The 22,790-nt window shown below is 42.4% G+C and overlaps 1 protein-coding gene across 1 annotated transcript in view; it reads right to left on the bottom strand.

Moving 5' to 3' along the window:
* The window catches only part of tdp1 (tyrosyl-DNA phosphodiesterase 1), a 76,863-nt gene that overhangs the window by 4,344 nt on the left and 49,729 nt on the right, over positions 1–22,790 (bottom strand). The window contains exon 15 of the mRNA XM_023993931.2: positions 11,602–11,707. Coding sequence (XP_023849699.1) covers positions 11,602–11,707 — 106 coding nt within the window. The remainder of the gene's footprint in view (positions 1–11,601; positions 11,708–22,790) is intronic.

Genomic DNA, 22,790 nt, shown 5'->3' with positions numbered 1-22,790 from the left:
GGGCCGGACCTACAATATGACAGTTTGCCTCAACCCATTGGTCCAGCAGGCAGAGTTCAATAAACACAGGCAGATGTGAGATGCAGGAAGATGGAACTCTTCTCATACCACTCTTTAGCTACTGACCAAGCTTCCACCAGGAGGAAGCTTTGAATCGCTCAGTAGCCTACAGAGGAAGATGAGAAGAGTGCAACTGCTGAACTTATGTAGATATTCTAAACACAGTGTTTTGATCAATTTCAAGTGTAACAGATCCATGTAGAATTTAAAAAAGTGGTGTTCTGCTAATATAACAGTGTGCAAATATTACGCTCGTCTTTCATCTTCGATTGTCATTCACAGCCGATACAGATACTGTACCTATCAGCATTTTGTCTGGTGGTACATGTTAGCCGTCATCCCTTCATACTGTGTTCCATATAAGACAGTTCCCTGACATGTTTAAAGAATACACAGGGTCCTTCCTCCCACCATTCAATTCAATAATAACAAAAGACAACGAAAAGTAATAGATGTCTTGTATAAATTTAATGTCGGGCACAAGGACTCTCCCAGTTCAGAGATCTGTATCAACCTCTTTAAGTCAGGGGACTCCATGATAAACTCTCTCCTGTACATCTGTAGAAAAACAAGGTACAGTTGATACAGACAGCACTGATTACATTCCCAATGGTTGATAGGCGAGTTCCAGGACAGACAAGTGATAGTATTCTGACCTATGAGCAGATCAAATGTGACCAACATGAAGTGGGTGCCTGGCCACGTACTGCCTCAGCCTTCTGCTCCTGATATTGGGGAAAGGGGGATACCTAGTCAGTTGTACTACGCATTCAACTGAAAGGTGTCTTCCTGCATTTAACCCAACCTCTCTGAATAAGAGGTGCGGGGGGCTGCCATAATTGACATCCACGTCTTCGGCGCCCGGGGAATAGTGCCTTACTGCCTTGCTCAGGGGCAGAACGACAGATTTTTTACCTTGTCAGCTCGGGGATTCGATCCAGCAACCTTTCGGTTACTGGCCCAACGCTCAGCTACCTGCCACCCCACGACACTGCTGAACAACAAGTCCATCAGCTTTTATAAGTAGCCTGTGAATTAAATAAAATATCATCACTTAATAAACATATAGCGTTTTGGACGAGACTGACTTTATGACCAAAATGATCCTATTTACACTTTAAAATGAATATTTCGATGCGACATAGGCCATTTATAAACAGAGGTTGGTTCTAGGAGGTAGTTCCCCTTTAATGACCTATAATGTCCGTTTCTATGTATAACATGGATCATTTCTTCAAAAGTAGCAGAGAGCCTACTCTGGAAATGTGATGTGTTTAAAGACTATATTGTTCCAAATGATATGTCTAAAAATGAACAAAATCAAAGGGTACTTTTGAGATAACAATAATGATAATGGCCACTTTCATCACGACTTTCAAAACAATTGTTTGTGATACAAAATGTTAAAAGCATGTTCAACATCCTTCCTCCCAATTAAGTATTTATGTGAGAATTGCCGGAACAATCTGAGATAGTAAAAGGCAGAAGCTGACGCACACCCAAACGTTATTTGTAGAGGTGCTGACTAACAGAGACTAAACTATAAAAAGAAAGGAAGGAAGTCGCACACTAATTTTGCTCTAATGTTTGGGAGCAAAATTAAAGTGGGCCACTTTATTTTTATAGAACAATCTGAGAAACCAGAATCGCCCCATAGTCAAAAGTAGTGCATTATATAGGGAATAAGGTGAGATATGGGACGCAGCCACAAACTGACAACCAGGCTCATGTAAAAACTAATTGATCACCTCTCACTCTGTCTCCCATACACACCTTTCACTACGGTATCACCAGTCCTGGCCAAGTCACTATGGGCCAGCGTTACAACAGTGGTGACCATGGTTACCAGCAGAGGAAAATTGGGTTAAAGTGAATGACAGTTCCCTGAACAGTCCCAGCAGTGCTTTCTCTCCCAAACGCAGCAGCCATGCTGTGTGCAATGTACAGAAAATGAGCCTTCCTTTATTCCAGAGAACAATAAGTTCTTTCAATATTGACATGTAAATGGATGATATTGAGTAAAGGTCTACACACTCAAAGGCCCTCGGGATTCGACAACATGTTGCCATGTTTAATTCAAATCTTGTATCTTGTTAAGTGTGTACTATATGGTTTACATAAGATTCAATCTGTGTGTGTGATCTTCAGCGAAGAGTGTGTGTAGAAGCCTGGTGCACTGTGCTTACATCATGTACATGAATGAACTAGCACGGCTCAAGGACAGTACAATTTCACAGCCAATTTCTCATTCACGCACAAAGACGACCACACCACTTGTCGCCGTGTGCGAGCCGGCTCTTGACAGACGCCGCTGACACTCCCGAACACCGTCTCCGACGTCAGCCTCACACTATACCAGCACTCCGCTCTCACCCTCTCTCATCTCATCCTTGGCGCTCACACAATATCTCTGTCCTCACATACGCTTCGCTCTACCTCAGTCGCTCTCATTATCTTCTCCACCTCTTTTCTCACCCGTCTCTCTCCTCTCATTCCTGTCCTCACAAACACTCTCTCCTCTCGCTCTCATAATTGTGTCTTCTCCACCGCTCTCCTCTCATCAGTCTCTCCCCACCTCTGTCCTTTCATCCCTGCCCCCACCACCAACACCACCTTACACAAGAACATACAGTGCCCTTCGTAATTGGGACAGTGAAGCATTTTCTTCTTTTGGCACTATACACCAAAAGTTTGGATCTTAAATCAAACAATTACTTTGGATGTTAAAAGTGCAAACTTTCAGCTTTAATTTGAGGGTATTTTCATCCATATCGGGTGAACCATTTCAAAATTACAGCACTTTTTGTACATAGTCCCCACATTTTAGGGGAGCAAAAGTATTGGGACAAATTCACTTAAATGTGTATTAAAGTAGTAAAATATTGAGTATTTGGTCTCAATCATAGCATGCAATGACTACAGTACATCAAGCTTGTGACTCTACAAATTTGTTGGATGCGTTTGCTGTTTGTTTTAGTTGTTTCAGACTATTTTGTGCTCAATAGAAATGAATGGCAAATAATGTAGTGTGTCATTTTGGAGTCACTTTTATTGTAAATGTTTCTAAACACTTCTACATGAATGTGGATGCTACCAGGACAATCCTGAATGAATCGTGAATAATGATGAGTGAGGAAGTAATAGATGCACAAATATCTTACCTCCCAAAAAATGCTAACCTTCCCTGTTATTGTAATGGTGAGCGGTTAGCATGTCTTGGGGATATAATATAAAATGCTAACCTTCCCTGTTATTGTAATGGTGAGAGGTTAGCATCTCTTGGGGGTATGGAGGGCACTGTATCTACAGAAGCTACCTCAGAACAGAAGGGTCACTTTATGCAACTACACTAAATGACCAAAAGGTATGTGGACACCTGCTCGTCGAACATCTCTCATGCACATTAATATGGAGGTGGTCCCCCCTTTGCTGCTATAAAAGCCTCCACTCTTCTGGAAAGGCTTTCCACTAGATGTTGGAACATTGCTGGAACTTGCTTCCATTCAGCCACAAGAGCATTAGTGAGGTTGGGCAATGATGTTGGGCGATTATAGGCCTGGCTCACAGTCAGCGTTCCAATTCATCCCAAAGGTGTTCGATGGGGTCAGGGCTCTGTGCAGGCCAGTCAAGTTCATCCACAAGAGGTCGACAAACCATTTCTGTATGGACCTCGCTTTGTGCACGGGGGCATTGTCATGCTGAAACAGGAAAGAGCCTTCCCCAAACTGTTGCCACAAAGTTGGAAGCACAGAAACGTCTAGAATGTCATTGTATGCTGTAGCGTTAAGATTTCCCTTCACTGGAACTAAGGGGCCTGGCCCGAACCATGAAAAACAGCCCCAGATCATTATTCCTCCACCACCAAACTTCACAGTTGGCACTATGCAATGGGGCAGGTAGCGTTCTCCTGGCATTAGCTAAACCCAGATTCGGACTGCCAGATGGTAACGTTTGATTCATCACTCCAGAGAACGCCACTGCTCCAGAGTCCAATGGCGGCGATCTTTACACTACTCTAGCCGACGCTTGGCATTGCGCATGGTGATCTTAGGCTTGTGTGAGGGTGCTCGGCCATGGAAACCCTTTTCATGAAGCTCCCGACGAACAGTTCTTGTGCTGAAGTTGCTTCCAGAGGCAGTTTGGAACTCGTTAGTGAGTGTTGCAACTGAGGACAGACAATTTTTATTGACAAGCATTATTCCGTTTATTCCGTTTATTTTTTATCCTGAAAAACTACCCAGTCCTTAACGATTACAAGCATAACCATAACATGATGCAGCCCCCACTATGCTTCAAAATATGGAGAGTGGCACTCCGTAATGTGTTGTACATAATACTCTGTATTGAGGACAAAAATGGAATAGCTTTGCCACATTTTTTCAGTGTCTTGTTGCAAACAGGATGCATGTTTTGGAATATTTTTTATTCTGAATAGCCTTCTTTCTTTTCACTCTGTCAATTAGGTTAGTATTGTGGAGTAACTACAATGTTGTTGATCCATCCTCAGTTTCCTCCTATTACAGCCATGATACTGTAACTGTTTTAAAAAGTCACCATGGTGACTTCATGGTGAAATTCCAGAGCGGTTTCCTTCCTCTCTGGCAACTGAGTTAGGAAGGATCCCTGTATCTTTGTAGTGACTGGGTGTATTAAGACACCATCCCAAGTGTAATTAATAACTCCACCATGCTCAAAGGGATATTCAACGTCTACCAATAGATGCCCTTCTTTGCGAGGCATTGGAAAACCTAACTACCGAGATTTGTGTGTATTGTTGTGAAATTGTTAGATATTAATTGTTAGATATTACTGCACTGTTGGAGCTAGAAACACAAGCATTTCACTACACCCGCAATAACATCTGCTAAACACGTTGTAGCAGGTTCAAGGGTGTGGGGTTTCCACGTCACCAAGTTCAATAACCAAACACGCACAAGGAGCACAACTAGAATGCAAATGGGGAGTTTATTAGGGAGTTTTGCACACTGGGGACAAGGGGGGAATTCACCAACCATTTCACAGTGCACAATCTGTTCTCGTTGTCCGTTCCGTTCTCCAGGGGTAATGCTCACACTTGGGTCCTCAGCCAAACCGGTTTGGTACAGTGGGGGTAATCAGACAGTCCAGGTCACAATGGGTAATCACACAGATATTTCTCTCGTCACACTCTTCATAACACACGCTTCCCTCGCCGTTCTCTGCCCCTTTGTGCAGGCCGCTTCCTCTTTTATCCCCAAGCACTCGCTGGCTTAATGATCCACCGGCTCGCCTCGTTGGGGCAGGAAGTCCATATAATGTCTCAGGGGTGGAGCCAGCAGGCTGCAAGGTATCACCCTTCAAACCCCACTCCCTGCCGTCTGCCAAAACGTGTATGTGACCAACAACATTTCATTTGATCTTTATGTTTGAATCTGTGTTTGAAATTCACTGCTCGACTGAGGGACCTTAGATACTTGTAGATGTGGCGTACAGAGTTGAGGTAGTCATTCAAAAATCATGTTAAACACTATTATTGCGCACAGAGCGAGTCCATGCAACTTAATATGTGCCTTGTAAAGCACATTTTTACTCCTGAATGTATTTAGGCTTGCCATAACAAAGAAGTTTAATTATTAACTCAAGACATTTCAGCTTTTCATTAATTTGTCTAAATTAAATGTGATATTATAGGGTATTGTGTGTAGGCCAGTGACGACAAAAAAAAGATGTGAATACTTTCTGCAGGCACGGTATATTGTAAAGTGCTTTCTGTCTTTGCCATAGGTGCTTTTAAAAGGAGCTGTGTGCCTCAGAGACCTGCACAACTCCTTGAGAGAATACAGTACATTCCTCCCCTGAAGCTGTAGGCTCTTCTGTTCTCTGATTTCTTCTTCTTTCCCTCTTCTGCTCTCTCTCTCCTCTCCATTTTTTTCCTACCTCTCTCCTCTCTCACACTGTCCTCTTTTCTCTGTTCCAGCTCCCCTCTCCTTCTGCCCGCTACTCTCCTCCTCTCATCTTCGGTCCTCTCCTCTCTTGCCCGAGGTTTTGATTTGCAATGTCTGAGCACTAGGAGTGTGTGTGTGTGCGCGCGTTGAGAAGAATGTCATGTAATTGCCTCAAATTACAAATGACAAATTCCAACCTTAGACTTAAAATAGCTTAATGTCAAAATTATAACATATTAAGTTTGTATATGAGACCTGCATTTTCACTCCCATACCATTAGCATCACAGCAACTCATTTCCAGGGAGCCGGGCATGGTTTCTGCTCCAGTTCAGAAGTTGATGACACCCTAGGTGACTATTGCTGCATGTTAACGGTTGCCGACAGTGATGGTGTTGATGAGTAGTGATTAAATGTCAGAGAGGTGGTGATTGACAAAATGATGCAGCCATGTAATGATCACCCATGCTCTCCTCCTCACCCTGCAATTAGCCAGACGCAATCACAGTGTGTGACATGCGAGCACGCAAAATACACGAGAGGGAGTTGACTGTGTACATCACTAATCAGTGCCTGAGCGTGTGATGACACACACTCACTGACCCTCTACTTTTTTCCTTATCTTCCCGAGCATAAACATCTATCTCCACCCTTCGGAGTCTACTTGTTCCTCTCAAGGTTTCTTCCTTCTAGGAAGCTTTTTCTTGCCACTGTGCCAAAACCTGCTCTTGAAGGAATTACTATAAATCACTTTCTAAAGGGCTATATAAAATAAATAGAGTTTGGTTGACTGAATAATTCATAACTACTTAACCAAGAGTCGTCATGGCAGAAATGACAGCGTGCTATTGTTCAGTCATCATCTCCTTAGCTTCTGTAATGTAAGCTGTAATTTAAACTAGCTAGGGCCGAGTCACCGGGTCACAGTTAAATACCATTCCTCTCTCACCCAACCACTCAGAACAATAATGGGATGCTTCATCTGCTACTGCTGGTCACTGACTAGCTGTTCAAGGTTTTCAGGTCCACTGGCATTAAAGGCTCTAGCCTAACAGAAACTCAGCAGACCCCAAGTTAGAAAGGGAATAGAAATTGATTTCTGGTGGGTGTGATGTTTCTATAGAAGAAAAACAGCTTTCAGAGATGGGGAAGAGGTGCAGAGGGAAAATGTGAGTCACTGTGACAGAGTGTTTCTTATTTGTGTGTGTTTGTAAATTTGAGTTGGAAATTAGGGCTATTCGGAAAAACCCTTTCCTTAGTAACATCAATGATACAGTGTGACAGCTCGTCAGGGATACCTTTTCAAGTTGCCTACTAGGGACTGATTCCTCTATACCTCAATCTCTTCAGGGTGTGTATTCATAAACAGGGCTCGAAAAAAAAAAGGATAATATTGACTGCGCTTACCTGAATGGACAAGTAACGAAAATCACACAAAAATGTTGATTTCTAACAATTAACCAATTGGATCAAAGTATCCTAAGGATGCGATGCGTTGTGCACTGTCAACTCCCAATCTCTGCAGAGAGACACTTGTGTCTATCAGTGTGTAGGCTGCAAGAAGCGTACAGAGTTTGGGCAAAATTAATTGAGCTGCGAGTTGGACTGGCTCGTGGCCCGCTGCACGCTTCAGTCCCGTGGCCCGCTGTATTTTTTACCTCAGTTGTCAAATGTGTGTATCCTACTCTCTTGTTAGTGTTATCTCTGGGAGATGGCGGTCTAATAAACATTTTCTACAAGCACCAGGAAAGCACCCCATCCGTCCACCACCACTACCAAACCTTAGACCAGCTGCTAAAATGGCAGCATACAAGGCGAGAAGGATAAGAAAATTCATTCCGATCTGGAAGGAGGAGTTTCCATGGTTTTGACATGACACGGAGGGAGATGTCATGTACTGCTTGACGTGTCAGGATTTCCCCGGGATTGGAGACATGTAACTTAATCAATATAGTTTTAACTGTCCCAGCGAATGTTGATTTTAGCATCCCGTTACCGACTGACAGGTTTAAGTTGGACAGCTATAAGTTATCTAGCTAGCTAACGTTAGCGTAGAAGGCAGGCTAATGTTACTTGCCAGTCAATTAGCCACCAACAGGTTACATTGATCAGCTCATGCTAGCTATTCAGGTAAAGTTTGGGATTTTGTCAATTAAGCCCTTTATCTACTTCCCCAGTGAGATGAACTCATGGATAACATGTTTATGTCTGCATGCAGCTTGAAGGTAGTTGATAAGTGTTAGCGCAATTGCTAAGTAGCGTTAATGCACTAAAGTTAGTTAGCATTGGCTTGCGTCTCTAGACTAGAATAACTACGTCTCTAGACTAGAATAACCAAATGTGACAAATAGTGGTAGGCCTACATATTTTTTTAGCAGCTATTTGCTAAACTGGGCCTATTTGCTAAACTGGGCCTGAAATTTCAATGACCCAGACAGTGGTTATAGAATGTAACCTTTTAGTGTCAATTAAGGTACTTCTAAACAATGAGAATTTGCTTTATTTTTATTATTTTGTGTTGGGACAGCCTGCAGAACATAAAATAGAATATTTTTTATTTTTTTATTTGACCTTTATTTAACTAGGCAAGTCAGTTAAGAACAAATTCTTATTTTCAATGATGCCTCTGAACAGTGTTAGCAGAACGAACAGGGGCAGAACGACAGATTTGTACCTTGTCAGCTTGGGGATTCGAACTTGCAACCTTTCGGTTACTAGTCCAAACGCTCTAACCACTAGGCTACCCTGCCGCCCCAATATGAACAACACACAGCCAGCTTTAAGGGAATAACACTTTTCCCAAGTGGGGTCCCCTGCATTTTCCATTGTAAGTTTGGGGTGTTGCAAAAAACATTTGGGGACAATTGGGTTATACTAATGCATTCCATCTTATTTCCATTTCAGGTCCTCCTCCTTGTACAAAGGAACAAGTGCTTTCAGGTACGACACTCATCTGATGCCACCAGCAAGTGCCACCAATCAACAAAGGCTGCAGCGTTGGCGAGATGGAGGGATACTCCACTACCACGTGTCCTCTGAGGCGTCCAGCCGATGGAGGAGACAATGTTGGTCAATATGACCAACATCATGCATACGGTCTACTACGTGGCCAAAGACGAGCACCCGTTCACAAATCTTCATGGCCTCATCCACAGGACTGGAGGGAAGCTTCCTGAATGATTTTACAAAACATTCCTTTATCTACAGCCATAATCAAGAGCAAGCAAAGACGCATTGGTTTAGTGTTTTTTGTTGTTTCTATCCAACACCTGACTCCCATCAGCTTTATTGCGGAAATCTACGATATGGAGAGGGAGAAGCTCATGGAAAAGCTTACTCAAGCTAGATATTTCTCAATAATGATTGATGGGGCAATAGACACAGCAACGCTCGGGAATTAGCATGTGCATGTCCGCTTCGTGGCCAAGTGCGTGAATGTGGTTTGTCAAGGATGAAAAAGATCAAAACGGACTGGAGGTCGATTGTGTCTACCGCACAGGCTCATGTTCCTGTCGGTTGAGGGTCCTCCCTTGGAAGACATTGATGCTGCCGTAGCTGCCCGAAGACGGTGGTCTTCAAGTCTGAGAACACGTAGACCAGTGTTCAACCCCTAGTATCCCAGACGACAGCAACAGAGGGGAGACGACAAGTTGGAGGAGTGCAAAGAGCGAGATGATCTGGAGGACTGGTCCACATACACCCACGTGTCTGTGTATCTCGGTCTACATGTCTTCGGAACAAGTCTCTGAATGTCCTTGAGTGGCTCAGCCAGAGCTCAGACTTGAACCCGATTAAACATATCTGGAGGGACCTGAAAATAGCTGTGCAGCGACGCTCTCCATCCAACCTGACAGAGCTTGAGAGGATCTGCAGAGAAGAATGGGAGAAACTCCCCAAATACAAGTTTGCCAAGCTTGTAGCATCATACCCAAGAAGACTCAAGGCTGTAATCGTTGCCAAAGGTGCTTCAACAAAGTACTGAGTAAAGGGTCTGAATAAATATGATCAGTTTATTAAAAAATATATATATTTGCAATAAATTCTAAAAACCTGTTTTTGCTTTGTCACTATGGGGTATTGTGTGTAGATTGAGATTTTTTTATTTATTTCATCCATTTTAGAATAAGGCAGAACCTAACAAAATGTGGAAAAAGTCAAGGGTTCTGAATGCTTTCCGAATGCACTGTATGGAAAAATATGTTTAAAAAAATGGAACCAACCGATTTGTCGAAATTACAGACGACTCTCGGTATTATACGATAATCAATCAATTCTGCCCCACAAGGAAAAATCTGAATGAATTCACTGATATCACTGATTAACTTTATTGTATGTAGATTTAAGTTTGTTATAGTTTCCATACTGTTGGAGAGTTAGGGGTTGTCCACTGTTATTAAAATAAAATCGAATCGCATCTGTCAATAGTATTTATTTTTAACACTACAGAATTTTAAGTATTTTTTGCTATTGGACAAGTAAATAATCAGTCCCACTTATCAGTACTCTTTCACTGCCGACTACACCACATTGGATTTCTGGCTGAGAGTTACGAAGCGACATTATTCTCTTCATGCAAAGACTCAATCATGGACACTCTTACTGACAGTTGTGGCTGCTTTGCGTGATGTATTGTTGTCTCTACCTTCTTGCCCTTTGTGCTGTTGTCTGTGCCCAACAATGTTTGTACCCTGTTTTGTGCTGCTACCATGTTGTGCTGCTGCCATGTTGTGTTTCTACCATGTTGTTGTCATGTTGTGTTGCTACCATGCTGTGTTGTCATGTGTTGCTGCCATGCTATGTTGTCATCTTAGGTCTCTTTTTATGTAGTGTTGTCTCTCTTGTCGTGATGTGCGTTTTGTCCTATATTTTTTATTTGATTTATTTTTAATCCCAGGCCCCCATCCCCGCAGGAGGCCTTTTGGTAGGCCATCATTGTAAATAAGATTTTGTTCTTAACTGACTTGCCTAGTTAAATAAAGGTTACCTAATTAAAAGAATGACAGGCTGGATGCTTCTCTGCTTTTAGCATTTAATGCGCTGCTCTCACTGTAAATGTTAGCCAATCAACATTTGGCTCGCGACAGTTTGAGGCAGCAGATCTGATCTAACCCCAGGCAATTATTATCAAATGAATCAGAGTAGAGGATTCGCACACCTCCACCTTCACTGATAAAAAGTCCTCGTAGAGAAAAGTACATTAAGAGATTGGCCCACACACAGATATTGACACACAGTCATGCACATTAGGGTTAAGCGGTATCCATATGGTCATACCTTCATACCGTTTCTGTACCATAATAGGGTATACAGTATCACCGGCAGTGCACACAAGGGGGCACCATTTATTTCCATTAAAAAATATATATATATGCTAACAAAGTACTAGCAAATTCCCATAGCATTCGCTAGCTAAATGCTAACAAGAGTATGTGAACGTAAACAAATTGCAAGGACAGACGCACGCCACAGCTCATAAAGTTTTACAACTATCTCAAAGGGTTTCCTGCGGTATTGAAAGTCATACCGTGGCTATTTAAAAAATACCTTGGTATACCGTAGATCAGCCTAACAGTCAGTTTACATCAGTGTGTAGTGGAGGAACAAGGAAGTACAAGTACCTTTACTCGAGTAGCGTTTGGGTGGCAGGTCGAAGGGCACAGGAAATGAGGTAGAGGAAGTGGTGGCAGGAAACACATCCATCTGGACGGGAAAGGTACTCATGCTCTGAGAGGAAAAAAATACAGACCCAAAATAATTATTTAGTATTTAACTAGATGAACCTTCATTTCAACACATAGGAAGGAAAGGACAACAAAAAAGATGAAACACTATTCAGACCAATCCATCATCATCATCATCAAGCTCAGTAAAATCTCATTGGAATGAGCGCACCTCTCGCTCTCTCCTGTCACATAGAAAGGCTAGGTCAATAAGTTTCCCTGTCTCCTTTGCTTCATAGCCACTGGTTTGTACAATTAGTCGATGACATTGCATTCACCTACTGACTACAGCAGGGCTTGGCAACATGTTATGTGTTGGAACTGGAACTAAATCATTCACATACTGTGTTGCTGGCTCATGACCCATATCAAGCTAGCACAGATTAATTATCATGAAGGAAAGGAGACAAGGGAACAGAACGAACACTAATAGAATGTAGTCTAACTCTCTGTCAGTGTCTAAACGTGGTCCCGTAGAGACAAAAATAAGACCCTGGCGTGAATCACCCGCGGAGACATTTATCTGTGCGCTACACACTGCTCCCTCCAGCTGCTACGGCAACATGAATTCGCAAATGAGGCAGGACCTCATTGGCTCATAAGTACGGTGAAGCTGAGAAATGCTCATGGAGTCTCCTTGGGCAGGACAGAGATGGGTTTTCAGGGGAGAATTACCCTTGAAGTTATTCGGGACGCAGTATGGATGCTACAGACAGCAGGGTTGGATGGGAGCATATCTGTCCACTGCAGATGACAATTACATTTTTTTAATTTTTTTAATTTCACCTTTATTTAACCAGGTAGGCTAGTTGAGAACAAGTTCTCATTTGCAACTGCGACCTGGCCAAGATAAAGCATAGCAGTGTGAACAGACAACAACACAGAGTTACACATGGAGTAAACAATAAACAAGTCAATAACATAGTAGAAAAAAAAGAAAAAAAGAGAATCTATATACAATGTGTGCAAAAGGCATGAGGAGGTAGGCAATAAATAGGCCATAGGAGCGAATAATTACAATTTAGCAGATTAACACTGGAGTGATAAATCATCAGATGATCATGTGCAAGTAGAGATACTGGTGTGCAAAAGAGCAGAAAAGTAAATAAATAAAAACAGTATGGGGATGAGGTATGTAAATTGGGTGGGTTGTTAACAGATGGACTATGTACAGCTGCAGCGATCGGTTAGCTGCTCAGATAGCAGATGTTTAAAGTTGTTGAGGGAGATAAAACTCTCCAACTTTTATTTTTTTGCAATTCGTTCCAGTCGCAGGCAGCAGAGAACTGGAAGGAAAGGCGATGTGTGTTCGCTCTCACGCTCTCGCAATTGGAAGTTTAGGAAGGATTCCTGTATCTTGTAGTGGACTGGGTGTATTAAACCATCCAAGTGTATTAATACTCCACCATTGCCAAAGGGATATTCACGTCTACATAGATGCCTTCTTTGCGAGGCATTGGAAAACTAACTAACGAATTGTGTGTTTGTTTTGTGAATTGTTAGATATGTAATTGTTGATATTACTGCACTGTTGGAGCTAGAAACACAAGCATTTCCACTACACCGCAATAACATTCTGCTAAACACGTTGTAAGCAGGTTTCAAGGGTGTGGGGTTTCCAACGTCAAAGTTCAATAACCAAACAAGCCAAGGAGCACAAATAGAATGCAAATGGGGAGTTTTATTAGGGGAGTTTTTGCAACACTGGGGACTAAGGGGGGAATTACCAACCATTTCAGCAGTGCACAATCTGTTCTCGTTGTCCGTTCGTTCTCCAGGGTAATGGCTCACACTTGGGTCTCAGCAACCGGTTTGGTACAGTGGGGGGTAATCAGACAGTCCAGGTCACAATGGGGTAACACAAACAGATATTTCTCTCGTCACACTCTCCTACCAGACGCTTCGCTCGCGTTCTCTGCCTTTGTGCAGGCGGCTTCTCTTTTCTCCGCAAGCACTCGCTGGCTTAAATTGATCACGGCTCGCCCTGGTTTGGGGCAGGAAAGTCCATATAATGTCTCAGGGGTTGGAGCGCAGCAGGCCTGCAGGTATCCCTTCAAACCACTCCCTGCCGTCTGCAAAAAACGTGTATGTGACGCGGGCAACATTTCATTTGACCTTTATGTTTGAATCTGTGTTTGAAATTCACTGGCTCGCTGAGGGACTTAGATACTTTGTAGATGTGGCGTACTAGAGTTGAGGTAGTCATTCAAAATCATTTAAACAGATATTATTGCGCACAGAGCGAGTTCATGCAACTTAATATGTGCTTGTAAAGCAGACATTTTTAACTCTTGAATGTATTTAGGCTTGCATAAAAGAAGTTTTAATTATTATACTCAGACATTTTAGCTTTCATTAATTTTGTCTAAATTAAATGTGATATTATACGGGTATTGTGTGTAAGGCCAGTGGACGAAAAAAAAAGATGTGAATACTTTTGCAGGCACGGTAATATGTAAGTGCTTTCTGTTTTGCCATAGGTGCTTTTAAAAGGAGCTGTGTGGCCTCAGAGACTGCACACTTCCTTGAGAGAATATCAGTACATTCTCTGAGCTTGTAGGCTCTTCTGTTCTCTGATTCTTTCTTCTTTCCTCTTCTGCTCTCTCTTCCTCTCCATTTTTTTTCACTATCTCTCCTCTCTCACACTGTCCTCTTTTCTCTGTTCAGCTCCTCTACGCTCTTCTGCCGGCTACTCCGTCTCTCATCTCGGTCTCTCAGCTCTCCTTCTGCCGAGGTTTTGATTTGCAATGTCTGAGCACTAGAGTGTGTGTGTTGTTGCGCGCGTTGAGAAGAATGTCATGTAATTGCCTCAAATTACAAATGAAAATTAAACCTAGACTTAAAAATAGTTATGTAAACATTATAACATATTAAGTTTGTATATTGAGACTGATTTTTCACTCCATACCATTAGCATCACAGCAACTCATTTAAGGGAGCCGGGCATGGTTTTCCTGCCTCAGTTCAGAGTTGATGACACCCTAGGTGAATATTGCTGCCATTTAACGGTTGCCGCACAGTGATGGTGTTTGATGAGTAGTGATTAATGTCAGAGAGGTGGTGATTGACAAAATGATGGCGCATGTAATGATACGATTGCTCTCCTTCTCACCCTGGCAATTAGCAGACGATCCACAGTGTGTGAACATGGGCAACCAAATAAGCAGAGCAGGGAGTTGACTGTGTACATCACTAAATCAGTGCTGAGCGTGTGATGACATCACACTCACTGACCCTTATTTTTTCTATCTTCCCGGAGCATAACATCTATCTCCAACCCTTCGGAGTCTACTTGTTCTCTCACAGGTTTCTTCCTTCTAGAAGCTTTTCTTGCACTGTGCCAAACGCTCTTGAAGGAATTACTATAAATACTTTCTAAAGGGCTATATAAAATAACATTAGAGTTTGGTTGACTGATAATTTCATAACTACTTAACCAAGAGTCGTCATGGCAGAAATGACAGCGTGCTAATTGTTCAGCTCATCATCTCTTAGCTTTGTAATGTAAGCTGGTAATTTAAACTAGCTAGGGCCGAGTCACCGGGTTCAGCAGTTCATTAGCACTTCTATCTCTCACCAAGCATCTCAGACAATAATGCGGATGCTTCATCTGCTATGCTGGTCACTGACCAGCTGTTTCCAAGGTTTTCAGGTCCACTGGCATTAACGGCTCTAGCCTAACAGAAACTCAGCAGACCCAAGTTAGAAGGGAATAGAATTTGATTTCTGGTGGGTGTGATGTTTTCATAGAAAAACCAGCTTTAGAGATGGGGAAGGGTGGCAGAGGGAACTGTGAGTTCACTGTGACAGAGTGTTTTCTTATTTGTGTGTGTTTGTAAATTTGGAGTTGGAATTAGGGCTATTCGGAAAAACCTTTACTTAGTAAAATAATGATACAGTGTGAACAGCTCGTCAGGGATACCTTTTTCAAGTTGCCTACTGGGACTGATTCCTCTATACGTAATTCTTCAGGGGTGTGTATTCATAACAGGGTCGAAAAAAAAAAGGATAATATTGACATGCGCTTACCTGAATGGACAAGTTAAGAAAATCACCAAAAATGTTGATTTCTCAAATTAACCAATTGATGAAAGTAACTTAAGGATGCGATGCGTTGGTGCACTGTCAACTCCATCTTCTGCAGAGAGACACTTGTTGTATATAGTGTGGTAGGCTGCAAGAAAGCGTTCAGAGTTTTGGGCAGAAATTAATTGAGCGTGCGAGTTTGACTGGCTCGTGGCCCGCTGCAACGCTTCAGTCGTGGCCGCTGTATTTTTTACCTCAGTTGTCAATGTGTGATCTACTCTCTTGTTAGTGGGGTTCTCTTGGGAGATGGCGGTCTAATAAACATTTCTAGCAAGCACCGGAAAGCACCCCATCGTCCACCACCACTACAAACTTAGACGCAGCTGCTAAAATGGCAGCATACAAGGCGAGAAGGATAAGAAAATTCATTCCGATCTGGAAGGAGGAGGTTTCCATGGTTTTTGACATGACAGGAGGGAGATGTCATGTACTGCTTGACGTGTCAGGATTTCCCCGGGATTGGAGAACATGTAACTTATCAAATATAGTTTTAACTGTCCCAGCGAATGTTTGATTTTAGCATCCGTTACCGACTGAACAGGTTTAAGTTGGACAGCTATAAGTTATCTAGCTAGCTAACGTTAGCGTAGAAGGCAGGCTATGTTACTTGCCAGTCAATTAGCCACCAACAGGTTACATTGATCAGCTAATGCTAGCTATCAGGTAAGTTTGGGATTTTGTCAATTAAGCCCTTTATCTACTTCCCCAGTGAATGAACTCATGGATAACATGTTTATGTCTGCATGCAGCTTGAAGGTAGTTGTAAGTGTTAGCGCAATTGCTAAGTAGCGTTAATGCACTAAAGTTAGTTGCATTGGCTTGCGTCTCTAGACTAGAATAACTACGTTCTAGCTAGAATAACAATGTGACATAGTGGTAGGCCTACATATTTTTTAGCAGCTATTTGCTAACTGGGCCTATTTGTAACTGGCCTGAAATTTCAATGACCCAGACAGTGGTTATAGATATGTAACCTTTTAGTGTCAATTAAGGTACTTCTAAACAATGAGAATTTGCTTTATTTTTATTATTTTGTGGTTGGGACAGCCTGCAGAACATAAATAGAATATTTTTTATTTTTTTATTTGACCTTTATTTAACTAGGCAAGTCAGTTAAGAAAAATTCTTATTTTCAATGATGCCTCTGAACAGTGTTAGCAGAACGAAGGGGCAGAACGACAGATTTGTACTTGTCAGCTTGGGATTCGAACTTGCAACCTTTCGTTACTAGTCAAACGCTCTAACCACTAGGCTACCTGCGCCCCAATATGAAACACACCAGCCAGCTTTAAGGGAATAACACTTTTCCAAGTGGGGTCCTTGCATTTTCATTGTAAGTTTGGGGTGTTGCAAAAAACATTTGGGGACATGTTTGGGTTATACTAATGCATTCCATCTTATTTCATTTCAGGTCCTCCTCCTTGTACAAAGGAACAAGTGCTTTCAGGTACGACACTCATCTGATGCCACAGCAAGTGCACCAATCAACAAGGCTGCGGTTTTGGCGAGATGGAGGGATCTCACTACACGTGTCCTCTGAGGCGTCCAGCCGATGAGGAGACAATGTTGTCAATATGACAACATCATGCATACGGTCTACTACGTGGCAAAGACGAGCACCCGTTACCAAATCTCATGGCCTCATCCACAGGACTGGAGGGAGCTTCCTGAATGATTTTACAAAACATTCCTTTATCTACAGCCATAATCAAGAGCAAGCAAGACGCATGGTTTTAGTGTTTTTTGTTGTTTCTATCCAACACCTGACTCCATCAGCTTATTGCGGAAATCTACGATATGGAGAGGGAGAAGCTCATGAAAAGCTTACTCAAGCTAGATATTTTCTCAATAATGATTGATGGGCAATAGACACAGCAACGCTCGGGAATTAGCATGTGCATGTCGCTTCGTGGCCAAGTGCGTGAATGTGGTTTGTCAAGGATGAAAAAGTCAAAACGAGGACTGGAGGTCGATTGTGTCTACGCACAGGCTCATGTTCTGTCGGTTGAGGGTCTCCCTTGGAAGACATTGATGCTGCGTAGCTGCCGAAGACGGTGGTCTTCAAGTCTGAGAACACGTGACCAGTGTTTCACCCCTTAGTATCCCAGACGACAGCAACAGAGGGAGGACGACAAGTTGAGGAGTGCAAAGAGCGAGATGATCTGGAGGACTGGTTCCACATCCACCGTGTCTGTGTATCTCGGTCTACATGTCTTCGGAACAGTCTCTGAATGTCTTGAGTGGCTCAGCAGAGCTCAGACTTGCCCGATTAAACATATTGGGAGGACCTGAAAATAGCTGTGGCAGCGACGCTTCCATCCAACCTGACAGAGCTTGAGAGGATCTGCAGAGAAGAATTGGGAGAAACTCCCAAATACAAGTTTGCAAGCTTGTAGCATCAATACCAAGAAGACTCAAGGCTGTAATCGTTGCCAAAGGTGCTTCAACAAAGTACTGAGTAAAGGGCTGAATAAATATGATCAGTTTATTAAAAAATATATATATTTGCAATAAATTCTAAAAACTGTTTTTGCTTTGTCACTATGGGGTATTGTGTGTAGATTGAGATTTTTTTATTTATTTCATCCATTTTAGAATAAGGCAGAAGCTAAAAAATGTGGAAAAGTCAAGGGTTCTGAATGCTTTCCGAATGCACTGTATGGAAAAATATGTTTAAAAATGGGAACCAACGATTTGTCGAAATTACAGACGACTCTCGGTATTATACGATAATCAATCAATTCTGCCCACAAGGAAAATCTAAATGAATTCACTGATATACTGATTAACTTTTTTTGTATGTGATTTAAGTTGTTATAGTTTCCATACTGTGGAGAGTTAGGGGTTGTCCACTGTTATTAAAATAAAATCGAATCGCATCTGTCAATAGTATTTATTTTTAACACTACAGAATTTTAAGTATTTTTTGCTATGGACAAGTAAATAATCAGTCCACTTATCAGTACTCTTTACTGCCGACTACACCACATTGGATTTCTGGCTGAGAGTTACGAAGGCGACATTATTCTTCATGCAAAGACTCAATCATGGACACTCTTACTGACAGTTGTGGCTGCTTTGCGTGATGTATTGTTGTCTCTACCTTCTTGCCCTTTGTGCTGTGTTGTGCGCAACAATGTTTGTACCTGTTTTGTGTGCTACATGTTGTGCTGCTGCCATGTTGTGTTTCTACCATGTTGTTGTCATGTTGTGTTGCTACATGCTGTGTTGTCATGTGTTGCTGCCATGCTATGTTGTCATCTTAGGTCTCTTTTTATGTAGTGTTGTTCTCCTTGTCGTGATGTGCGTTTTGTCCTATATTTTTTATTTGATTTATTTTTAATCCCAGGCCCCATCCCGCAGGAGGCTTTTGTAGGCCATCATTGTAAATAAGATTTTGTTCTTACTGACTTGCCTAGTTAAATAAAGTTACCTTAATTAAAAGAATGACAGGCTGGATGCTTCTCTGCTTTTTAGCATTTAATGCGCTGCTCTCACTGTAAATGTAGCAATCAACATTTGGCTCGCGACAGTTTGAGGCAGATCTGATCTAACCCAGCAATTATTTATCAAATGAATCAGAGTAGAGGATTCGCACACTCCACCTTCACTGATAAAAGTCCTCGTAGAGAAAAGTACATTAAGAGATTGGCCACACACAGATATTGACCACAGTCATGCACATTAGGGTTACGCGGTATCATATGGTCATACCTTCATACGTTTCTGTACCATAATAGGGTATACAGTATCACGGCAGTGCACACAAGGGGGCACCATTTATTTCATTAAAAATATATATATATGCTAACAAAGTACTAGCAATTCCCATAGCATTCGCTAGCTAAATGCTAACAAGAGTATGTGAACGTAAACAAATTGCAAGGACAGACGCACGCCACGTCATAAAGTTTTACAACTATCTCAAAGGGTTTCTGCGGTATTGAAAGTCATACCGTGGCTATTTAAAAATACCTTGGTATCCGTAGATAGCCTAACAGTCAGTTTACATCAGTGTGTAGTGAGGAACAAGGAAGTACAAGTACCTTTACTCGAGTAGCGTTTGGGTGGCAGGTCGAAGGGCACGGAAATGAGGTAGAGGAAGTGTGGCAGGAAACACATCCATCTGGACGGGAAGGTACTCATGCTCTGAGAGGAAAAAAATACAGACCAAAATAATTATTTAGTATTAACTAGATGAACTTCATTTCAACACATAGGAAGGAAAGGACAAAAAAAAAGATGAAACACTATTCAGACCAATCCATCATCATCATCATCAAGCTCAGTAAATCTCATTGGAATGAGCGCACCTCTCGCTCTCTCTGTCACATAGAAAGGTAGGTCAATAAGTTTCCTGTCTCCTTTGCTTCATAGCACTGGTTTGTACAATTAGTCGATGACATTGCATTCACTACTGACTACAGCAGGGCTTGGCAACATGTTATGTGTTGGAACTGGACTAATCATTCACATACTGTGTTGCTGCTCATGACCATATCAAGCTAGCACAGATTAATTATCATGAAGGAAGAGACAAGGAGACAGAACGAACACTAATAGAATGTAGTTCACTCTCTGTCAGTGTCTAAACGTGGTCCGTAGAGACAAAAATAAGACCCTGGCGTGAATCACCCGCGGAGACATTTATCTGTGCGCTCCACACTGCTCCCTCCAGCTGCTACGGCAACATGATTCGCAATGAGGCAGGACCTCATTGGCTCATAAGTACGGTGAAGCTGAGAAATGCTCATTGGAGTCTCCTTGGGCAGGACAGAGATGGGTTTAGGGGAGAATTACCTTGAAGTTATTCGGGACGCAGTATGGATGCTACAGACAGCAGGGTTGGATGGGAGCATATCTGTCACTGCAGATGACAATTACATTTTTTTAATTTTTTTAATTTCACCTTTATTTAACCAGGTAGGCTAGTTGAGAACAAGTTCTCATTTGCAACTGCGACCTGGCCAAGATAAAGCATAGCAGTGTGAACAGACAACAACACAGAGTTACACATGGAGTAAACAATAACAAGTCAATAACATAGTAGAAAAAAAAGAAAAAAAGAGAATCTATATACAATGTGTGCAAAAGGCATGAGGAGGTAGGCAATAAATAGGCCATAGGAGCGAATATTACAATTTAGGAGATTAACACTGGAGTGATAAATCATCAGATGATCATGTGCAGTAGAGATACTGGTGTGCAAAAGAGCAGAAAAGTAAATAAATAAAACAGTATGGGGATGAGGTATGTAAATTGGGTGGGTTGTTAACAGATGGACTATGTACAGCTGCAGCGATCGGTTTAGCTGCTCAGATGAGATGTTTAAAGTTGTTGAGGGAGATATAACTCTCCAACTTTTTATTTTTTTGCAATTCGTTCCAGTCGCAGGCAGCAGAGAACTGGAAGGAAAGGCGGCCAAATGAGGTTTTGGCTTTAGGGATGATCAGTGAGATACACCTGCTGGAGCGCGTGCTACGGGTGGGTGTTGCATCGTGACCAGTGAACTGAGATATGGTTCCTAGCATAGCCTTGTAGATGACCTGGAGCAGTGCGGGGTCTGAGACGAACATGTAGCGAGGCCAGCCGACTAGAGCATACAGGTGGGGTGGTGGTATAAGGTGCTTTAGTAACAAAACGGATGGACTTAGTTTGTAATAAACTGCACAATCCAGTTTGCTGAGTAGAGTATTGGAAGCTATTTTTTGATAGATACATCGCCGAAGTCGATGGACTGGGGTTAGGATAGTCAGTTTTATAGGGTAAGTTTGGCGGCGTGAGTGAAGGAGGCTTTGTTGCGAATGAATGAAAGCGACTCTAGATTTGATTTTGGATTGAGAAGATTGTTGATATGAGATCTGGAAGGAAGAGTTTGCAGTCTTACCGATCCGATCACCTCTATAAGGCTAGACTTTATAACGCATATGTAGATATGATTTCCTAGGATGTGGATACGCACATTCATAGTGTGTTTGCTGTGTTATTGATTGTTCTCGGGACGGCTGTGTGCGTTTGTCAGGATTGGGAGAATCTGGGTAGTAAGTGAACCGCAGGGATAGTATAGGTTTATCTTCTCTCACAAATATACAACAATACTCGGAGGGTAAGATGAGTGATAGAAATCTGCTACAGAGTAAAGAATATGAGCTATAGAATGTCAATATGGGCTGTCTCTTGACAAATGTGCGCAGCTACTGTTGAAAATCAAATAAGTGTAGTTCGCAATTCCTGTAATGCATGTGTCATACCACGCCCGAGCCTGTAACAATAACTAGCAGACAACGCTCTCCTCTGGATTGGGTCAGACTGTGTAGAAAATGGAGTGTGGGACATCTGATAAGGTCACCGATAGTGCCATTTCCAGAAATGTGTGTTAGTTTCTGGCTAGACAGATGGTAGAAACTCTCAGAGTAGTCATGACTACATATTTCGATGACACACACACTCGTCTAAGAATAACAAAAAATCACAAATTCTTGAGCAGCGTTCGGCTTTCTATTTCTGTACGAGTGTAACACAAAAGCCTTCCTTCATATCAGCACCAATAGCCTTCACGCAGCAACAGCTTACGAAGAGATAGTTCAATGATTAAGTAACGAACTAGATGCTAGCCTATAGCCTGACCCGCTTCATTCCGACTACTGTTGGTGGCGATGTCATCTACAAAATCACGCTTCACAATAGCTCTATTACTACAGCAAACGCTGCACTGCACACGCTCTTATCACAGTGCCCATCCGTTGCTTGTAGATAGGCGCGCCTATGATCACGGGGAGGTCAAACCACCACTGCGACCTGTATGCTTAGTCGGCTGGCCCTCGCTAGCTGTTTTCGTCGTCAGAGCCCACTGGCTCCAGGTCATCTCTACAAGGCTTATGCTCAGTAAAGCGCGCACCTTATCTAGTTTCACTGTCACGATGGCAACACCCACACGTAGCACGCGCTCCAGCAGTGTATGTCAGCTGATCATCCCTTAAAGCCAAACCTCATTTGGCCGG

The sequence above is a fragment of the Salvelinus sp. IW2-2015 genome, linkage group LG9, assembly GCF_002910315.2.
Source record: "Salvelinus sp. IW2-2015 linkage group LG9, ASM291031v2, whole genome shotgun sequence".
Classification (NCBI taxonomy): Eukaryota; Metazoa; Chordata; class Actinopteri; order Salmoniformes; family Salmonidae; genus Salvelinus; species Salvelinus sp. IW2-2015.
This window is presented reverse-complemented; position numbering and strand designations above follow the sequence as displayed.